Source organism: Molossus molossus, unplaced genomic scaffold, assembly GCF_014108415.1.
Source record: "Molossus molossus isolate mMolMol1 unplaced genomic scaffold, mMolMol1.p scaffold_m16_p_1, whole genome shotgun sequence".
Lineage (NCBI taxonomy): Eukaryota > Metazoa > Chordata > Mammalia > Chiroptera > Molossidae > Molossus > Molossus molossus.
Genome location: NW_023425344.1, coordinates 110,452,065 through 110,468,609, shown reverse-complemented (window position 1 = coordinate 110,468,609; position 16,545 = coordinate 110,452,065). Strand labels below are relative to the sequence as shown.

The 16,545-nt window shown below is 40.5% G+C and overlaps 1 protein-coding gene across 4 annotated transcripts in view; it reads left to right on the top strand.

Moving 5' to 3' along the window:
- SLC39A12 (solute carrier family 39 member 12) overlaps positions 1-16,545 on the top strand; it is a 77,163-nt gene that overhangs the window by 31,108 nt on the left and 29,510 nt on the right. For 2 of the 4 annotated variants that reach the window (XM_036268299.1, XM_036268296.1), the window contains 4 exons: positions 844-1,015; positions 8,410-8,582; positions 11,957-12,109; positions 14,376-14,486. In XM_036268299.1, coding sequence (XP_036124192.1) covers positions 844-1,015; positions 8,410-8,582; positions 11,957-12,109; positions 14,376-14,486 — 609 coding nt within the window. The remainder of the gene's footprint in view (positions 1-843; positions 1,016-8,409; positions 8,583-11,956; positions 12,110-14,375; positions 14,487-16,545) is intronic. The other 2 variants (XM_036268303.1, XM_036268309.1) reach the window with 2 other exon arrangements.

Below are 16,545 nucleotides of genomic sequence, written 5' to 3'. Positions count from 1 at the left end.
CTTTTGGAGTTCTTGCCCAGTTCCTGTCTGGGAAACACCTTCCTCACCCACAGGGGTGAGGCTGACAGCCTTGTTTAAGCAGCATGACCCCACCTCCTATCTTGTGGGCAAAACTGATTGAACCTGATGGATGTCTGACCCAAGAGAGCCCATCGGTGGTTTTGTTGAAGCCATCGGGTCTCTATCAGGACTTGCAGAATCAACTCAGTCTTGAGTGTTTGGATTGAAAGGTCACTTCGGAGTTGGGGATTTTATGTCCATGTTTTTTCTAAAAGCGAGAAGGCCACACTGTGAAAGGTAATAGATAAATGCAGAGGAAAACAGAAAGGAGAAAATAATTGACCTAAAAAAGACAAGCCTTTAAAAGCCCCGATTCAAAAACAAAACAAAACAAAAACACCCTTATTGATTGTAACTAAAGATCACAAGGTCACTGTACTGGGGCTTATTTCAATAGAAGACACCCATCTGTGCTAGTGGAACTATGTACCATTCTCACCCACATACAAAACTTTTTAATGTAATTTCTGATACACAAAATCAACCCTTAATATTTCTGAGATGGACAAATGCCTTGTGGCAATTTTTAGAGACCTGTTCATTTGTAATCCTTATCTCTTACAAATATGCCTATACAGTATAAAAAATTGCGAAGATTTTGGTAAATCACAGTAGGCAAAAACAGTGATTCCAATTGTTGTTGTGGAGAAGAGATGTCAATTGGCAAATGCTGCTGTCCTCTAGGTATGTAAACAGCTAAATGATATGGCTTCACGTGTCCATTTTAGCCAGAAAGGCAACTGATGGTGAGTTTGTGTAACAATGTATCTTTTTCTCATACAGATTTGCTTCTCTGCTGGGCAACTGGTGGAGATATTTCTACAGAACAGCCTTTCACCTATTTCTAAGGAGGACTTTAAACAAATGAGTCCAGGAATCATCCAACAATTGCTCAGCTGCTCCTGCCAGCTGCCCAAGGACCAACACGCAAGCCTGCCGCCTACCGCTCTGGAGAGTAAGAGCTGATTCCCCCCTCAGAAAGGGAACGCACCCAGTGTATGTCGTAATAACCACGAACACAGGGTATTTACTATAAATCAGGCACTGTGCTAAGCATTTTACACTTTTCAACCCATTTCATTCTCCCAACAACTCTATGAGCCCTAGGTATTATCCTCACTTTGCAGATGAGGAAACTGAGGCACATAGAGGTTAAGTGACTATAGAGGTTAAGTGACTTGCCCAAGGACACACCTGTGGTAAATGATGGAGCTGGGATTTAAACCCAGGCAAGCTGACCCCAGAGTCATTGTTTTTAACCTCTGTGCTATGCTAGCTTTCAATGAATATTTATATCTTGTAGAAAATTTACATAAATTGATTTGGTCCCCTTTATACGACTTAGTTATAGACCATCTTAAAAGTGCATAGTTGAGAGGTGGCGTGGTAGAAGAGAAGGAACACATATGATGTTGGGATCGGAAATGCAGAGTTGACCCACAGCTTCTACCCCCAGCCAACTCTGATCCTCAGCCATCTCTTCCCTTCCGGGAGCCCGTCTGTTTCTCTGCACAGTGGGAAAGCGGTGATGTCCTGCAGGGCTCCCACCCTTTCACACATCAGGGCACATGTGAAAAACGAAGGCACCAAAGAGGCTGCTCTGGGATGCTGCCGACCAGTGCAGGCAGGTGCCGGCCCCCAGCCCTGGACCCCACTGAATCCAGGCCGTAGGTGAGCTCCACAGTGAGGCTTAAGAGGGTACCTGTAAGGTGCAAATGCGATACTGTGTACAAAACTGGGTTTTGCAATTTAAAGCACTGTATACTTTAAAGAAAAAAAATAGTTGCCTAAGAATATCCATGATGGGTGAAAAAGATGGACAGTTAACACCTGCCACCTTTAAGATATTACCTTTGATCTGAAGTCCTCTAAGTTTTTGCAGTTGCCTTTCTTTTCCTTTGAGATAGTCTGCAGCACCTATAATAGCTGAATTGATCAACAACTCACTTCTAACTCACAGTGGATTCTGCAGCATCATTTGAAGATTTTAGGGGAACAAAAACATGCCAGGCTAAATAGCGAAAACTCCACATTTACTGAGAAGAAGAAAGCATTATTAACAGTGAGCAGCTAAATAATTCAGCACCTCGTGGTCACTGATGACTCACAAATGGATGAGGCGGACAGACCACGGCACCTAGGAGCTTCTATGAGCATGTTTATATTCTTGCCACGTGGCACAGTGTTCGGTACACACAGGCCCCTGGGGAATGGGTTTATGAACTGAAGATTCGTGGAAAAGTTTTTATCTTTCTAATGACCTTCTAGACCCTTCTATGAAATAGTCTTCCTGAGAAAAATTCAAACAAATCACACTCACTAAAGAACATTACTGTCCTCAACTTAAAATGTTGCATTATGTAACTAACGGTAAGGCTTGCACTGGTCCTTCGAAATGACAGAAATACAAGATGAAGGGGGGAGCACACGGGGAGATGCTGTTAAGAAAACACTGTTCAGTGTGATGAAACGAAGCGTCACCTCCAATTCAGTTTCCAGGAAAGAGAATCATGACCATGTATAAATCAAGTTTCAGACCTATGCAAAGTAGTGCTCAGGAATGGCCAATAATTTAATTATGTTCTTTTTTATTAAATTTATTGGGGTGACATTGGTTAAGAGGATCGTATAGGTTTTAAGTGTACATTTCTATGATGCATGATCTGTATATTGCACTGTGTGCCCACCACTCCAAGTCAAACCATCTTACTATGTTAAGTTCTGTTGCTAACGATGAGAAGTATTTATATAGCACCTGCCTGCAAGTTGCCTGACTCTAATCAAGATGCCAAGGGAAATGGGGTAAGTTGGTTAGCAGACTGATAGCCACAAAAGTCAGATTTTATGGTTTTGAGGCTGTCCTTGCCATATGGGAGCAGGTGCAGTTTGACTCACAGAGGACACAAAAACATCTATAAGCTCTAAAGTTAGGAAACGTTCATTTTCCTCCATTAGCAGAACTTGATACTTTGCCTTGGAAATGTTAACTCTAACTTGTTCTTGTCATTTTATGATCTTTTGTAGCCACCCTAAAAATGTGGCAACTTTGAATTTTATAAGGCACCCAGGTGCTCATATTAAATTTCAAAAGTCTTTATGTATTACGTGGGAAGAATGTCATTCTCACATAGAATCTATCTGTAGAAGAATGTGACATGAAACTTGGTTAAATATCTCCAGGGATTTTTTTTTACAACATAAGTTTTTTTTTATTAAATTAGAACAGAAAAGTTCTTAGCAGGTGTATGACCATTGCAAACTATTTTATTGTATTTTAAACTTTAATTGTGCAAAAACAACATGGAACTTATCATCTTAATTATTCTTTTTTTAAAATATATATATCTTTTAAATTTTATTTTTGTTACAGATGTTTCTCCTTTTTTACCCCATTGTCACCTCTTCCCCATCCCCCCCACCCCGTCCCCAGCTTTGTTGTCCATGTCCATTGGTCATGCATACATGCATATAAGTTCTGTAGTTTATCTCTTCCCTCCCACTACTACCCCTTCTTCTGAGGGTTGTCAGTCTGTACCCTACTTCCACGCCTCTGGGTCTACCCTATTCCTCAGACTGTTATGTTCATTATATCCCACAAATAAGTGAGATCATGTGGTATTTGTCTTTTTCTGCTTGGCTTGTTTCACTTAGGATAATATTTTCCAGGTCCCTCCATGTTGTCTCAAAGGATAAGAGAGCTTTCTTTCTTACAGCTGCATGGTACTCCACTGTGTATATGTACCACAGCTTTTTTATCCATTTGTCTACTGATGGATACTTGGGCTATTTCTAGATCTTAGCTATTGTAAATAGTGCTGCTATGAACATGGGGGTACATGTATTCTTTCTGATTGGTGTTTCAGGCTTCTTAGGGTATATTCCTAGAAGTGGAATCACTGGGTCAAATGGCAGTTCAATTTTTAATTTTTTGAGGTAACACCATAGTGTTCCATAGTGGCTGCACCAATCTGCATTCCCACCAGCAGTGTACTAGAGTCCCCTTTTCTCCACACCCTCACCAACACTTGTTTGATGATTTGTTGATGGCAACCATTCTGACAGGTCTGAGGTGATACCTCATTGCTGTTTTAATTTGCATCTCTCTGATGACTAGTGATGTTGAGCATTCCTTCATATGTCTCTTGGCTATTTGTATGTCCTGTTTGGAGAGGTGTCTATTTAGTTCCTCTGCCCATTTTTTAATTGGGTTCTTTGTCTTCCTTTTGTTGAGTTGTATGAGTACAGCATATATTTTGGAAATTAACTCCTTACCTGATGCATCATTGGCAATGATGCTTTCCCATACAGTGGGTTGCCTTTCCATTTTGATGGTTTCTTTTGCTGTGCAGAAGCTTTTGAGTTTGATGTAGTCCCATGTGTTCACTTTTTCCTTTCTTTCTGTTGCCTTAGGTGATGTATCCGTGAAAATTCTGCTGTGTATGATGTCCAAAATCTTGTTGCCTACATTTTCTTCTAGAATTTTAATGGATTCACGGGTCACATTTAAGCCTTTTATCCATTTTGAGTTTGTTCTTGTGTAGGGTGTAAGTTGATGGTCTAGTTTCATTTTTTTGCATGTAGCTGTCCAATTTTCCAAATACCATTTATTAAAGAGGCTGTCTTTACTCCACTGTATTCTCTTGCCTCCTTTGTCAAATATTAATTGAGCATAATGTCTTGGGTCCATTTATGGGTTCTCTGTTATGTTCCACTAGTCTAGCTGCCTGTTCTTGTGCCAGTACCAGGCTGTTTTGATTATAGCAGCTTTGTAGTATAACCTGATATCTGGTATTGTGATCCCACCAACTTTGTCCTTCTTTTTCAAGATTGCTGTGGCTATTTGGGGTCTTTTTTGGTTCCATATGAACTTTTGAAGTATTTATTCAAGTTCTGTGAAGTATGTCATTGGTATTTTGATGGGGATTGCATTGAATCTATAGATTGCTTTGGGTAATATGGACATTTGAATAATATTAGTTCTTCCAATCCATGAACAAGGTATGTGCTTCCACTTTTTTATATCTTCCTCTATTTCTTTTTTCAATGTCCTGTAGTTTTCTGCAAATAGGTCCTTTACTTCTTTGGTTAAGTTTATTCCTACGTATCTTAATTTTTTGGCTGTGATGATAAATGGGATTATTTTTTCAGTTTCTCTTTCTGTGAGTTCATCATTGGTGTATACAAATGCCATCGATTTCTTGATGTTAATTTTGTATCCTGCTACTTTGCCAAATTCATTTATTAAGTCTAGTAGACTTTTGATGGAGTCTTTAGGGTTTTCTGTGTATAATATTATGTCATGTGCAAATAATGACAGTTTCACTTCCTCCTTTCCAATTTGGATCCCTTTTATTTTTTCTTCCTGTCTGATTGCTGTGGCTAAGACTTCCAGTATTATGTTAAATAAGAGTGGTAAAAGTGGGCATTCTTATCTTGTTCCTGTTCTTAAGGGAAATGCTTTTAGTTTCTGCCCATTGAGTATGGCTGTAGGTCTTTCATATATGGCCTTTATTATCTCGAGATATGATCCCTCTATTCCCACATTGCTGAGCATTTTTATCAGAAATGGATGCTGGATTTTGTCGAAGCCTTTTAAATTGTTTTTTCCTTTTGGTTTTCTGATTGGTCAATTTTTTCTACGCTGTCTTCTAATTCACTGATCCGGTCCTCAGCTTCCTCTACTCTGCTGTTTAGACCTTCCAATGTGTTCTTTATTTCTGATGTCATTCTTGATTTCTTCTTGGTCGTTTTTAATTTCCAATTGGTTGATTTTCAACATCTCTATGTCCTTACTCATGCTGTTGAGCTTCCTCAAGATCATGGCTCTGAATTCTAGCTCTGTTAACTTGCTTAACTGCTCCTCATTTATCTCATCTTTGGTAGAGGTCTCTTGTTCTTTCATTTGGCTTTTGTTTCTGTATTTCACCATTTTGACTATCACAGTGGGCTTTGGAGAATGCCAAATTTTCCCTGTGGGTGTTGGTGTTCTGCTGTTTTTGGCTCCCTCTCCTGGGTTTGGATGAGCCAGGGAGGACCCACATTAAATACCACTGTCAAGTCTTACTTTCCTGGTTTGAGTTGCTAGCCCAGGAATGGTACAATTATCCTCTAGCTTTTCGCCTGGAGGCTATCCGTAGGTTGCTTGAAGAGCCTTGAGTTCTCAATTGAATGAAAAACTCCCTCAGGTGCTCAGAGTAAGGGGATTTCCTGAGGGTGGGGCAGATGCTGGTTGTTAGTGAGCCTCAATTTGCATTTCAATGGCCCACTTGGGTGGGGTTGAATCTGTGAGGGAGGGGGCCACCTTTCCCCAGAGCCCTGGGAAGGAGTAAGATGGCCACCATCCTGCGTGGCTAGAACTCAGCAAAAGCTCTGAGCACCCTCGAAATCCCAAGTGTCCCCACACAGTTCTAGTCCAGTCTGCCCTCCCTCTGCCGGAGCCCAAGATGTGTGGCTGTGGCTATTTTAGCGTCTGTCCCAGCTCTGGGCTCTGGAGCCACTTGGGAGTTTAACCCGAGAGCGCTGCTCACAGCTAAGGCTGCTGCTGTTCGTGGGCTCCCAGCCCCCTCTTGCACCTCCGCAATCCTACCAGGATCGAGTCAGTGTCCCTGGTTATATGATCCTCGCCAGCTGCTTTTCTGTTGCTTTTTCCCGACGATTTGTCTTTATTTTAGTTGTAATTCCAGTTTGGTCCTGGTAGACAGTCTGTGTAGCTTCCATTCACTCTGCCACCATTTTAGAATCTCTAAATATATTTTTTTTTATTGATTTTTATTTTAGAAAGAAAGGAAGGGAGAGAGAGAGAAACATTGGTTGGCTGCATTTTGCATGCCCCCTCCTGGGGATCAAGCCTGCAAGCTGGGCGTGTGCCCTGACTGGGAATTGAACCAGGACCTCTCAGAACAGGAGATGATGCTCAATCCACTGAGCCACACCCGCCAGGCCATCTTAATTATTCTTAAGTGTAGTATCTATAGATCAGTAGTATTATTTTCACATTGTTGTGCAACAGATTTCTAGAACTTTTTCATCTTGTAAAATTAAAACTCTATGTCCATTAAAATAATAACCACTCTATAGTGGATTCCTAGCAATGAAAGTATGGTGATGAGAGTGAGAAAAGCTAAGTTTCAAAGTTTTTTTGCCTTCTCTGAATACACCACCAACTCTATTTTAATATGAGACTTCTTTATAATTTATAACTTATAATTCAATAAAGGTGATCTTAAAATCACAAGCCTATTACCATGTTATCAGCTAGAATCATTAATATGATCTAATGTAGAGGTTGAACATTCCAGAAAAGTATAAGAATAATAAGAATAGACTATTTTATGTTATAGCTAACTTTAAGATGATAGTTTCTTGAAATCTACAATGGACTTTAAGTAGTATGATAACTACAGGGTTTGATTTAACTTTTTATTTATCTGTAAGTAGTCACTAAAGGAAGTGACAATTTAATTTTGTAATTACCTTCCTTCATTGTTTGCAAACTAGTTTGCCATGACTTATTAGTCATTTCCAAATAAGCAGGGAACAGAGTTCTTGTTTTTAATATCTGTAACCAAATGAAAATGGTGGTTTGAGTAACGCTTTATCTCCAAATTATTTATATATGCCCTGAAAGCCATTTTTTCTGTGAATCCTTTTTATTTTCCTCCTCTATTTCTTCTCCCCCCGCACACATTTGTTTGTGTTTGAATAATTTAAAAGATTGCACTTTCTGAATATTTTAAAAAATATAGCAGCTAGAAACATGGAATACATTTAGAGGTTATAAAATATTATTACAATAATCCAAAATGTAGGTTGTTCAGATTTATTATCAACCGTTACACATTCATTGATCAGTTTTTACCAACACAATCACTCACTGTAGTCATTGAGAATAAACACTTTTGATATTACAAACGATTTTGAGGACTTCTGGAAGAAAGTACTCATTTTGTACAAAAACATGGGTCTACCTGGGCCCAAAGCGTACGTTCCCGTTGTGACACCGCCGCCTCGCCTTCAGAAGGGTTCAATGTGATTAGATGGAAACCATACCGGTATCTGTCCATGGAGGTTTTAGTTTCAAGTGTGAACAGTGAACTTACTGGGGGTGGGAGGTAAGCTAGGTCCTTGCTTGTCACAGTGATTTTGAAATAAGAGGACATCAGGGTGACTTTAAAGCAAGAGAGTTATTCGGTGAAAATCTTCATTCTTAAATGAAAATGATCCAGTATAACACCTAAAACGCTGTCATATCCCTGCCGGCTGTGCGGTAGGACGATTCTTCTGTTGTCTTCCCCAGCGGAGGCGCTGACGGGTGCTGAGCCCGACCCTCTGCTTTTCCCTCGCACACAGAATACGGCTACAGCACGGTGGCCGTGACCTTGCTCACGCTGGGCTCCATGCTCGGGACCACGCTGATCCTCTTCCACAGCTGCGAGGAGAGCTACCGGCTGATTTTACAGCTGTTCGTGGGCCTGGCCGTTGGCACGCTCTCTGGGGACGCTCTGCTCCACCTCATCCCTCAGGTAAGCTGCCTTTTTCCATTTCCGACGGAGTGTTTCCAGCTCCTCTTTACGTTTAGCCGTTGGAGGTGTTCATGCAAAATTTCACAGCAAGTTGAGTGAGTAGACAGAGTGGCCAGTGTTTTCCTTGGAAATGAATATTATTTCTACAAAGCACTTGTAAGAGAAAAGAGAGGATCAGTTCTTATGTTCACCACATGTCATTCTTTAAAAAGAAAACAACAACAACAACAAAAAACTTATCTTTATTGTTGAATGTATTACAGATGTCCCCTCTTTTTTCCCCCATTGACCCCTTCCTCCCTACTCCTGACCCCTCCTGCCTTCCCCACACTATTGTTGGTGTCCATTGGTGGTGCATATATGCATAGAAGTTCTTCGGTTTATCTCATGCTGCCCCGGTACCCTCTTCCCTTTGAGGTTCCTCAGTCTAACAACCAATTGGTACTTCTTAATCCCTTCACCTTTTCACCCATCCCCTCAACCCCCTCCCATCTGGCAACCAACAAAAAGTTCTCTGTATTTATGAGTCTGTTTCGGTTCTGCTTTTCATTTTGTTTGTAGATTCAACTGTTGATAGATCTGTATTTATTGCTGTTTTATTGTTCATATTTTTGATCATCTTCTTCAAGAAGACCGTTCAGTGTTTCATATAATACTGGTTTGGTGGTGATGAACTCCTTTAGTCTTTTCAGCACATGCTATTCTTATTTTTGAAATAAAAAATGGTGACCACATGTAGATTCCTACTAAGAAAAATTCAGGAAGCATTTACTAATTACCTATAAATAAAAACGAAGGGGCTGCAAGACATTGCGCTGGCTTCTCCAGTGCCCCCCAAACTCATCCGTTTCATCCGCTGCCCTTCTCTGCTGTCTGTTGTGCCTGGGAAGATTGCATCTCCTCAGCCCCCTTGCAGGCTGGATGGTGGGGTTCAGCCAATGTGAGGCCCAACAGGAGAGTGAGGGAGGAGGAGTGAGCGGCAGGGCATTTCTTCCTGCCCTTCCTGGCTCTGGTATTTGCTCGACAAGAGTGATTTTCAACCAGAGGGCCACAGTCATTTTTATAATAGGCAATACCTGACTATTTAGTCAAGGCCACTGACCTTTTTTCCCCCTTAGATTGACAAATAAAAAAATGACAACAACCAACACAACAATTGCCATCTGGTGTGAATGATTCAAAACTATACCTATTTTTTTTGGTCAGATCAGCAAAAAAAAATATTTTTTGGTGTGCTGCAGAGTTGTGGCGATTAGTTTATGTGTACCATGAGATGAAAAGGTTTAGAAGACACAGTCCTACAGCTCCGTGGAGGCCTCCTCCCGGCTCCCCCTCCCCCTGAGCTTTAGTAACATTGTTTCCAACCTTTGCCCTTTCAGCACTGAGTGTTGATGGTTTCCTGGGGTGGCTAGTTTGGGGCGACTCTTATCCTGTGTCCACAGCCTTGCCTGTGCCTATACCTCTGTAATAGCACCATCAGTAGCCTCTCTTCCCCTGAACCATCTTGCCCAACTAGGCAGGTCCAGATTTCCTTTAAGAAAAGTGGAAGCACCAAGAAATTGGCTCTTTGTTGAAGTATTTTGAGTCTGTCAGAAATGAAAGGACCAGGATCTGAGATGCAAAAGAGTTCAGGCCAGGGGTCTTCAGAGGAGGGTGTCTATTTCCTCTGAAACCTCTTGTGATGGACAAATGACCCGCTCACTCACAAAGTCTGAGATGTTCAAATTTTCCAAATGCCTCTGGCAATTTCCTACGGGGTCACTCTTGTTGCGCAGAGGCTCAACAATGATTAGATGTTCTGAAAATTGCAAAGTGAGCATTGCAGAAATGAAACAAACCATTATTAGTTTTAATTTCCCCTGTAATCTAATTTTCTGGAAATATTTCAGGGCTTATTGGCTTGAGGCGGTGGCCATGGCCTTTTTCTAGGTCATTGCTGTGTCTGCAGAGCTGCTCACTCCCAGGAGGCAAAGGGATCGTAAGGCTCCCTGGGTCTCCCGCACCGAGGAGGGGGGGGGGGGCAAAGCTCCAGGCAGCAGGGGTGGTTTGGGGTGGGTGGGACTGTCAGCTGGCTCTGCAGAGACAAGTCACAGAGGAGACCTTAAACGATTAGGTGGGTTTCATGAAGTTGGGAAGGCAGCTGAGGAAACGAGACGAGGACAGAAGTTATTGGGAAGAGGAAGATGCAGTATAAGGATGGTGGGAAGCTAGAAAAATCAGTGAGCTTCTGAATGTGATCCATGGTAAGTATTCAAAGGGCTACAGAGAAATGACCAAAAAAAAAGCCACTGTCATTATTTCCTTCTTTAACTAGCTAAATTTACTCAACTTAAAAATCCACATTTTATTCCAAGGTTGTGGTTTCTTCCTGTTTTATGATATTATAGTATTTGCTATATTATTCAATAATGGTAATTTCAAATATTAGGTGAGTATCCTTTAATGTATTTACCAAAAGAAAAAGGTGACTAACGTATGTTATTCTTTAGTTATGTCCATAGACTCAATGTATATACTCACTCATGTACTTTTGTGTAAATATATATTTGCGCACATAAATATCTACATACATATACATATGAACATATATGCATCCAATATGTACACATATAATTTCCTTTTCCTCTTTTTAACGGTCAGTAACATCTTAATTGTGGAAACCACTGAGCTATTTCTTAAATTGCCTTCTCCTGGGGAAGGAATATAATACATTATGATTATTAGCTCACAAGAAATTATGAGGTCAACCAATGGAATGAGTCAACCAAAGGGATGAATCAACTAGAGGAAAATTCCTAATTCTTTTCTTATATCTTTTTCTGTCCCAGGTTGCTGACAGTATTGCTGGGCACATAGTATGCACTGAATGGAAAATGTGTTTCAGGCGATTTCTTATGTCTCTGAACATTTATTAAAAGTATTCTTTAATTGCAATGGGGCATGGGGAAAATAAAGCCCAGAATAAACATATCTTTATCTTTGTTCTGGATATAAAATACATTGACTTGCAATAAGGCATTGCTGTGCAGATACTTTTTGAACTCTTGGAGAAAAATTCAGCTAAAGTACTGAGAATGTATGAAAATTTAGGCCACTTGCTAAAGTAAGCTTAGGATTTCTTTGGTGCATAAGCAGAGACTACTCAAAGCTCTCCCTTCTTTTCGCTTGTACACATTTTATTTGGCCATGATTAAATCCGACAGTGGAAGTATTTATATAGAAAAAGCAAACTGGGCTTTGAATGATTTCAAGAGTTGTCATGGGATGCCCCAGAATGAAAGTTGAGTATATTCAATACTGGACCTACTAATTAACATTTAAATCATCAAAAGTTATTTCTTTGGGTCTCTCTCTTCTTCTTCTTCTTATTTTAGGTCCTCGGTTTACATAATCAGGAAGCCTCAGAATCTGGTCATTTCTATGGAAGCAGAGGTCACATTTGGAAACTGTTGGGGCTCATTGTCGGCATCCATGGGTTTTTCGTGATAGAAAAATGTTTTATTCTTCTTGTATCACCAAGTGTCAAGGTATAGTTTGAATTTATTTATTATTTGCTTTAGAGCTTCATGGTATTCATCTTTTATTGTAAAAGTACTTGTTCAAAAGTAAGTGACCTCGTCATGAGTTTGTCCGCGAGGACGAGGCTCTGCGTTCCGGAATACGCGGGTCATTCTGACTGGCGACTTCCCTGTAAGTGCGGTTATTAAACTTCGAAGCATCTGTTGCTGGCCTGTTGATGTACTTGATACAATCTGCTATTTGACCTTCGTGGCTAATTTAGAAACAGGAGACTATTTCAAGTCCAAGACTGAAGGGACCCAGAGGCCTAACTATCAGCCAGTGTTCCGAATGTCTTTCCTAACCAAAAAACAAACAAAAACTTTGAAAACTCACAAGAGTACCCATTATTTTCTACCTTTAGGACACTTTAAAGTATAAGAACAAGAAGCTCAGGCATGGTATTTGTAAGAAATCTTTTTTTTTTTTTTTACCTTTAATTATGGCTTTCATTTGGGCCTGTATTTGATCAATTTCTACGTATATGATGAAATATAAAACACAGTGTGGTTAATTTATGATTTTGGACTTTGCTCTTGCACATTATGCTATTAGCAAATCATTGGACTGTTTGGTGGGATGGTTACAAAGGTACATACTTAGGCAGACTCCATGAGATTAAAATAAAGCAAGTTTTCTTGACGAAGTCCTGACGCTCTGCAGTCCTCTGTGGATTTTTTCTTATCCCTGACTGTGCTCAGGTCAAACTTTAGTAGTCTTTTAAAATATCAGCACTTCTTTATTAGCATTCCTAAGTTGATTCAACAATTCTACTTTATGCATCAGAAAAAGATGGTTTTGTGGATGGACAGAGGGCTGCTAGATGGCTATATGTGTGATAAAAAAAAAAAAAAAAAAAGGTACAGCAGCCCTGGCCAGTTTGGCTCAGCAGTTGAGCATCAGCCTGCGGACCAGAAAGTCCCGGGTTCGGTTCCTGCTAGGGGCATGTACCACAAAAAAAAAGATACAGCAAAACGTCAATCACAGAACCAGGAAGTGGATATAAGTGTTCACATTACAGTTCTTTCAGTTTTTCTGTATATTTGAAAATATTTATAATAAATAGATTTTAAACAGAATCCTGCAAAATAATTTGTTTTAATGAAGCAGGGTTGTTTTATGGCTCAGGGCCCAAGCTAGGATAAAATTAAAACTGAGAATTCAAGTTTCAACCATATCAGCTGCTGTAGAAGTTTGGGACATTAATCTTCATAAAAGGGGTTCTAATCCTAATAAGCAACAATAGATCACTATTTATACATAATGGATTAGCATTCCTGAACTGGGAAAACGAAATTACAGAGCCAACGTATCACCTGTGTTTAATAATGAGAAATTTAACCAGGATGGAAATGAGTGAAATCAATGCTGAACATCCAGAAATGTGGAGTTTATTCAGGTTGTCCTTGTATTTGTCTGGGAACTTAAAATGGGTTTTAAAAATGTAACGTCAGGATTCGTGATATTATGTAAAATAAAAGAAATGCACATGTTTTAGAAGCTACAAGTGCTTCTGTAATCAGGATATTTTTTATGTAATCATTTTAGGGTATAATACAGTTTCAATGATCATCCATTTGGTTATTTCCATCAGAAAAAATAAAAAGTTAATTTTGTAGTAAGTAAAAATGACATTACAAAAGTCACCACTGTTCCAGTCTTTGAAAATTCTTGAGGGTGCTTTCAGAAAGCACCGTGGACATGCGTGAAGCAGTCCCGTGCGTCTCCAAGCCGAGGCATTTCCGCAGGTATTCATCGACGTGACCTTCTCCCATTTCTCTTTCTGTGCCGCCCACCACGCTGGGCAACAAGCAGAATGTTAAACAGAGCCACGGGCTGACCAAGGCTGCACTTGCATTCTTCCAGCTTCAGCACTAGTTTTATTTATATTGTATTTTATTTTTTCCATCACCGTTTATCCCCTTGATGTCCTCTTCCACCCCGTCACCCCTTACACTCCCCCTGTAATCACCGCACTGTTGCCCGTGTCCATGAGCTCTCTCTTTTTAGCTCAACCCCCCCACCCCCAACCAACACACCCCCATCTTCCAGAGCTGTCTGCCTGCTCTCTGTCTATGGGTCTGTCTCTATTTTGCTCGGTAGTTCAGTTTGTTCATTCAATTTCACATATGAGTGAAATCATATACTTGTCTTTCTCTGACTGGCTTGTTTCACTTAGCATAATGCTCTCCAGGTCCATCCATTCAGCACTAATTTTAAACCATCCTCATCTAGCAGGGCGTGTCATTGGTTAATGGGCATGTGGGACATTCCCACCATCTTGCACTCGACTCTGAATTAAGTGACCAGTCAGGCAGAGGCAAATCTGCTTCAACTATCCAGTTGGTAGGTTACTGATCTGAATGACTCTACCGGTTTGATTACCTTCTTTCCTTTATTACTTGATTACTAGATACAAATCAGTAGGGTAGATCTAGAATCCACTCTTGACTTGCCTATATTCTTGACCATGATACATAGTTTGGAAAACTTTGCCAGGCACTTGAAAGCTGTTTTAAAGTGTGAAAAGCATGTTCTATAGATACAGATCTTTGCCATCTGCACCACGTTGGAACAAGCGTGGATTCGATTGACGTAATATACAGCAATGTGATCATTTGGTTTACAAGTTTTCATGAACCAGTTAAACTTTGGTTAGTTTTCCATTCTGAGTAACCCTTGGCCATGGCTAGATGCAGGTAAATGTAGAACAAGGATTCGTGGATCCAGGAGTGGGGTGTTCACTTCGCAGTAAGGAGAGAAGGGAGTCATCCTGCCCAACCACATGTCTCATTTTAAGTACTTTCTGTTACATTGAACTTTCCATGACAAAATGATCCATGTGAATTCTCCAAACATAACCTCCAGTCAGGTTCAAAACAGTATTCCCGTTCTAATTCTCAAAGTGACAAGTAAAGGGACAGGCAAACCATGAAAGTAATATATAACAGAAAACTTGCCTGCTGTGACCATGGCCTTGGGGAAGGGGTTTATAGTTCAAGGACAGATTCCTAACTGAGTAGAGATAAGTAAGATATCTTATCAGGAACATAGCACATAGAAGTGGACAGTAAATTGCAGATCTAGAGCTAATTCAGAGATAGGAACAAAAAAGTTCCGTTTGTTTTTTTTTTTTTATCCTCACCCGAGGACATTTTTCGATATTTTGTTCAGATAGAGTGAGAGGGAGAGAGAGAGAGAGAAACATCGATGTGAAAGCGACACATCGAGTGGTTGCCACCCACACGACCCAACCAGGGCCGGGGACAAACTGCAACCGAGGTACGTGCCCTTAGCGGGAACCGAACCCGGGTCCCTCCGGACCGCAGGCCGACGCTCTAACCGCTGAGCCAAACCGGCCAGGGCTGTTTTTTTGTTTTGTTAACCCTTGCCCAAGGAGAATTTTTTATTGAATTTTAGATAGAGTGCAAGGGAGAGAGGGAGGAGAGAGAGAGACAATCATTGATTTGAGAGACACACATCAGTTGGTTGCCTCCTGAACGACCCCAACTGGGGCCGGCGATCAAATCTGCAAGCCAGGTGTGTGCCCCCGGCCAGAGTCGAACCCTTGACCCTTTGTCTGAGGGCCGACACTCTAACCCCTGAGCCAAACTGGCCAGGGCCAAAAAACATTCCTTTAAAAAGTGATTTTAAAAACCTTATTGTGTTTATTGCTTAGATATTGCACATGTGGTTGGAAAGATGATAACTTCAGGCTGAGATTAGTTTTAAAATCACTCTAATCCTGACTCCATTCCCTCTGTTTGATTGAAGGGTCCACACCCCTGAGATGTGTGTAAAAGAATCTCTGATGCTAACTTAATGAGTTTAGTTGTATTTGAATATGCTAGTTCATTAATAATACATTCACCATTCCTTTTATTATTTAATCTGCAAGATCAAACCTAAGCAAATACCGCCTGGCTAGTGTGACTCAGTGGTTGAGCATTGACCCAGGCACCAAGAGGTCGCTGGTTCAATTCTCAGTCAGGACACATGCCCAGGTTGTGGGCCCAATCCCCAGTGGGGGGCATGCAGGAGGTGGCCAATCGATGTTCTCTCTCATCAATGTTTCTATCTCTCTCTCTCTCTCCATCCCTCTCTCTCTAAAATCAATTAAAAAAAACACCAACAACCCGTAAACAAATAGAAATAATATGAACTTTATGAACCATTTGGTTCAATTTCTGGTTTTTCAGGCAGGAGGGGAACTCACAATTTTTTCAAATCAATAAGGAATTATGGATGTTTGCTTCTAAATTCCCTAACAGAGTGTAACATGATATAGCATTTTGGAGGAAAAACCCTGGAATATATATTTGATCTCCTGTCTTTTAATGGAACTATAGAGACTTTTGATTATAATCAGGCTTTGATATAATGTAACAAATAATCCAATTTGGGG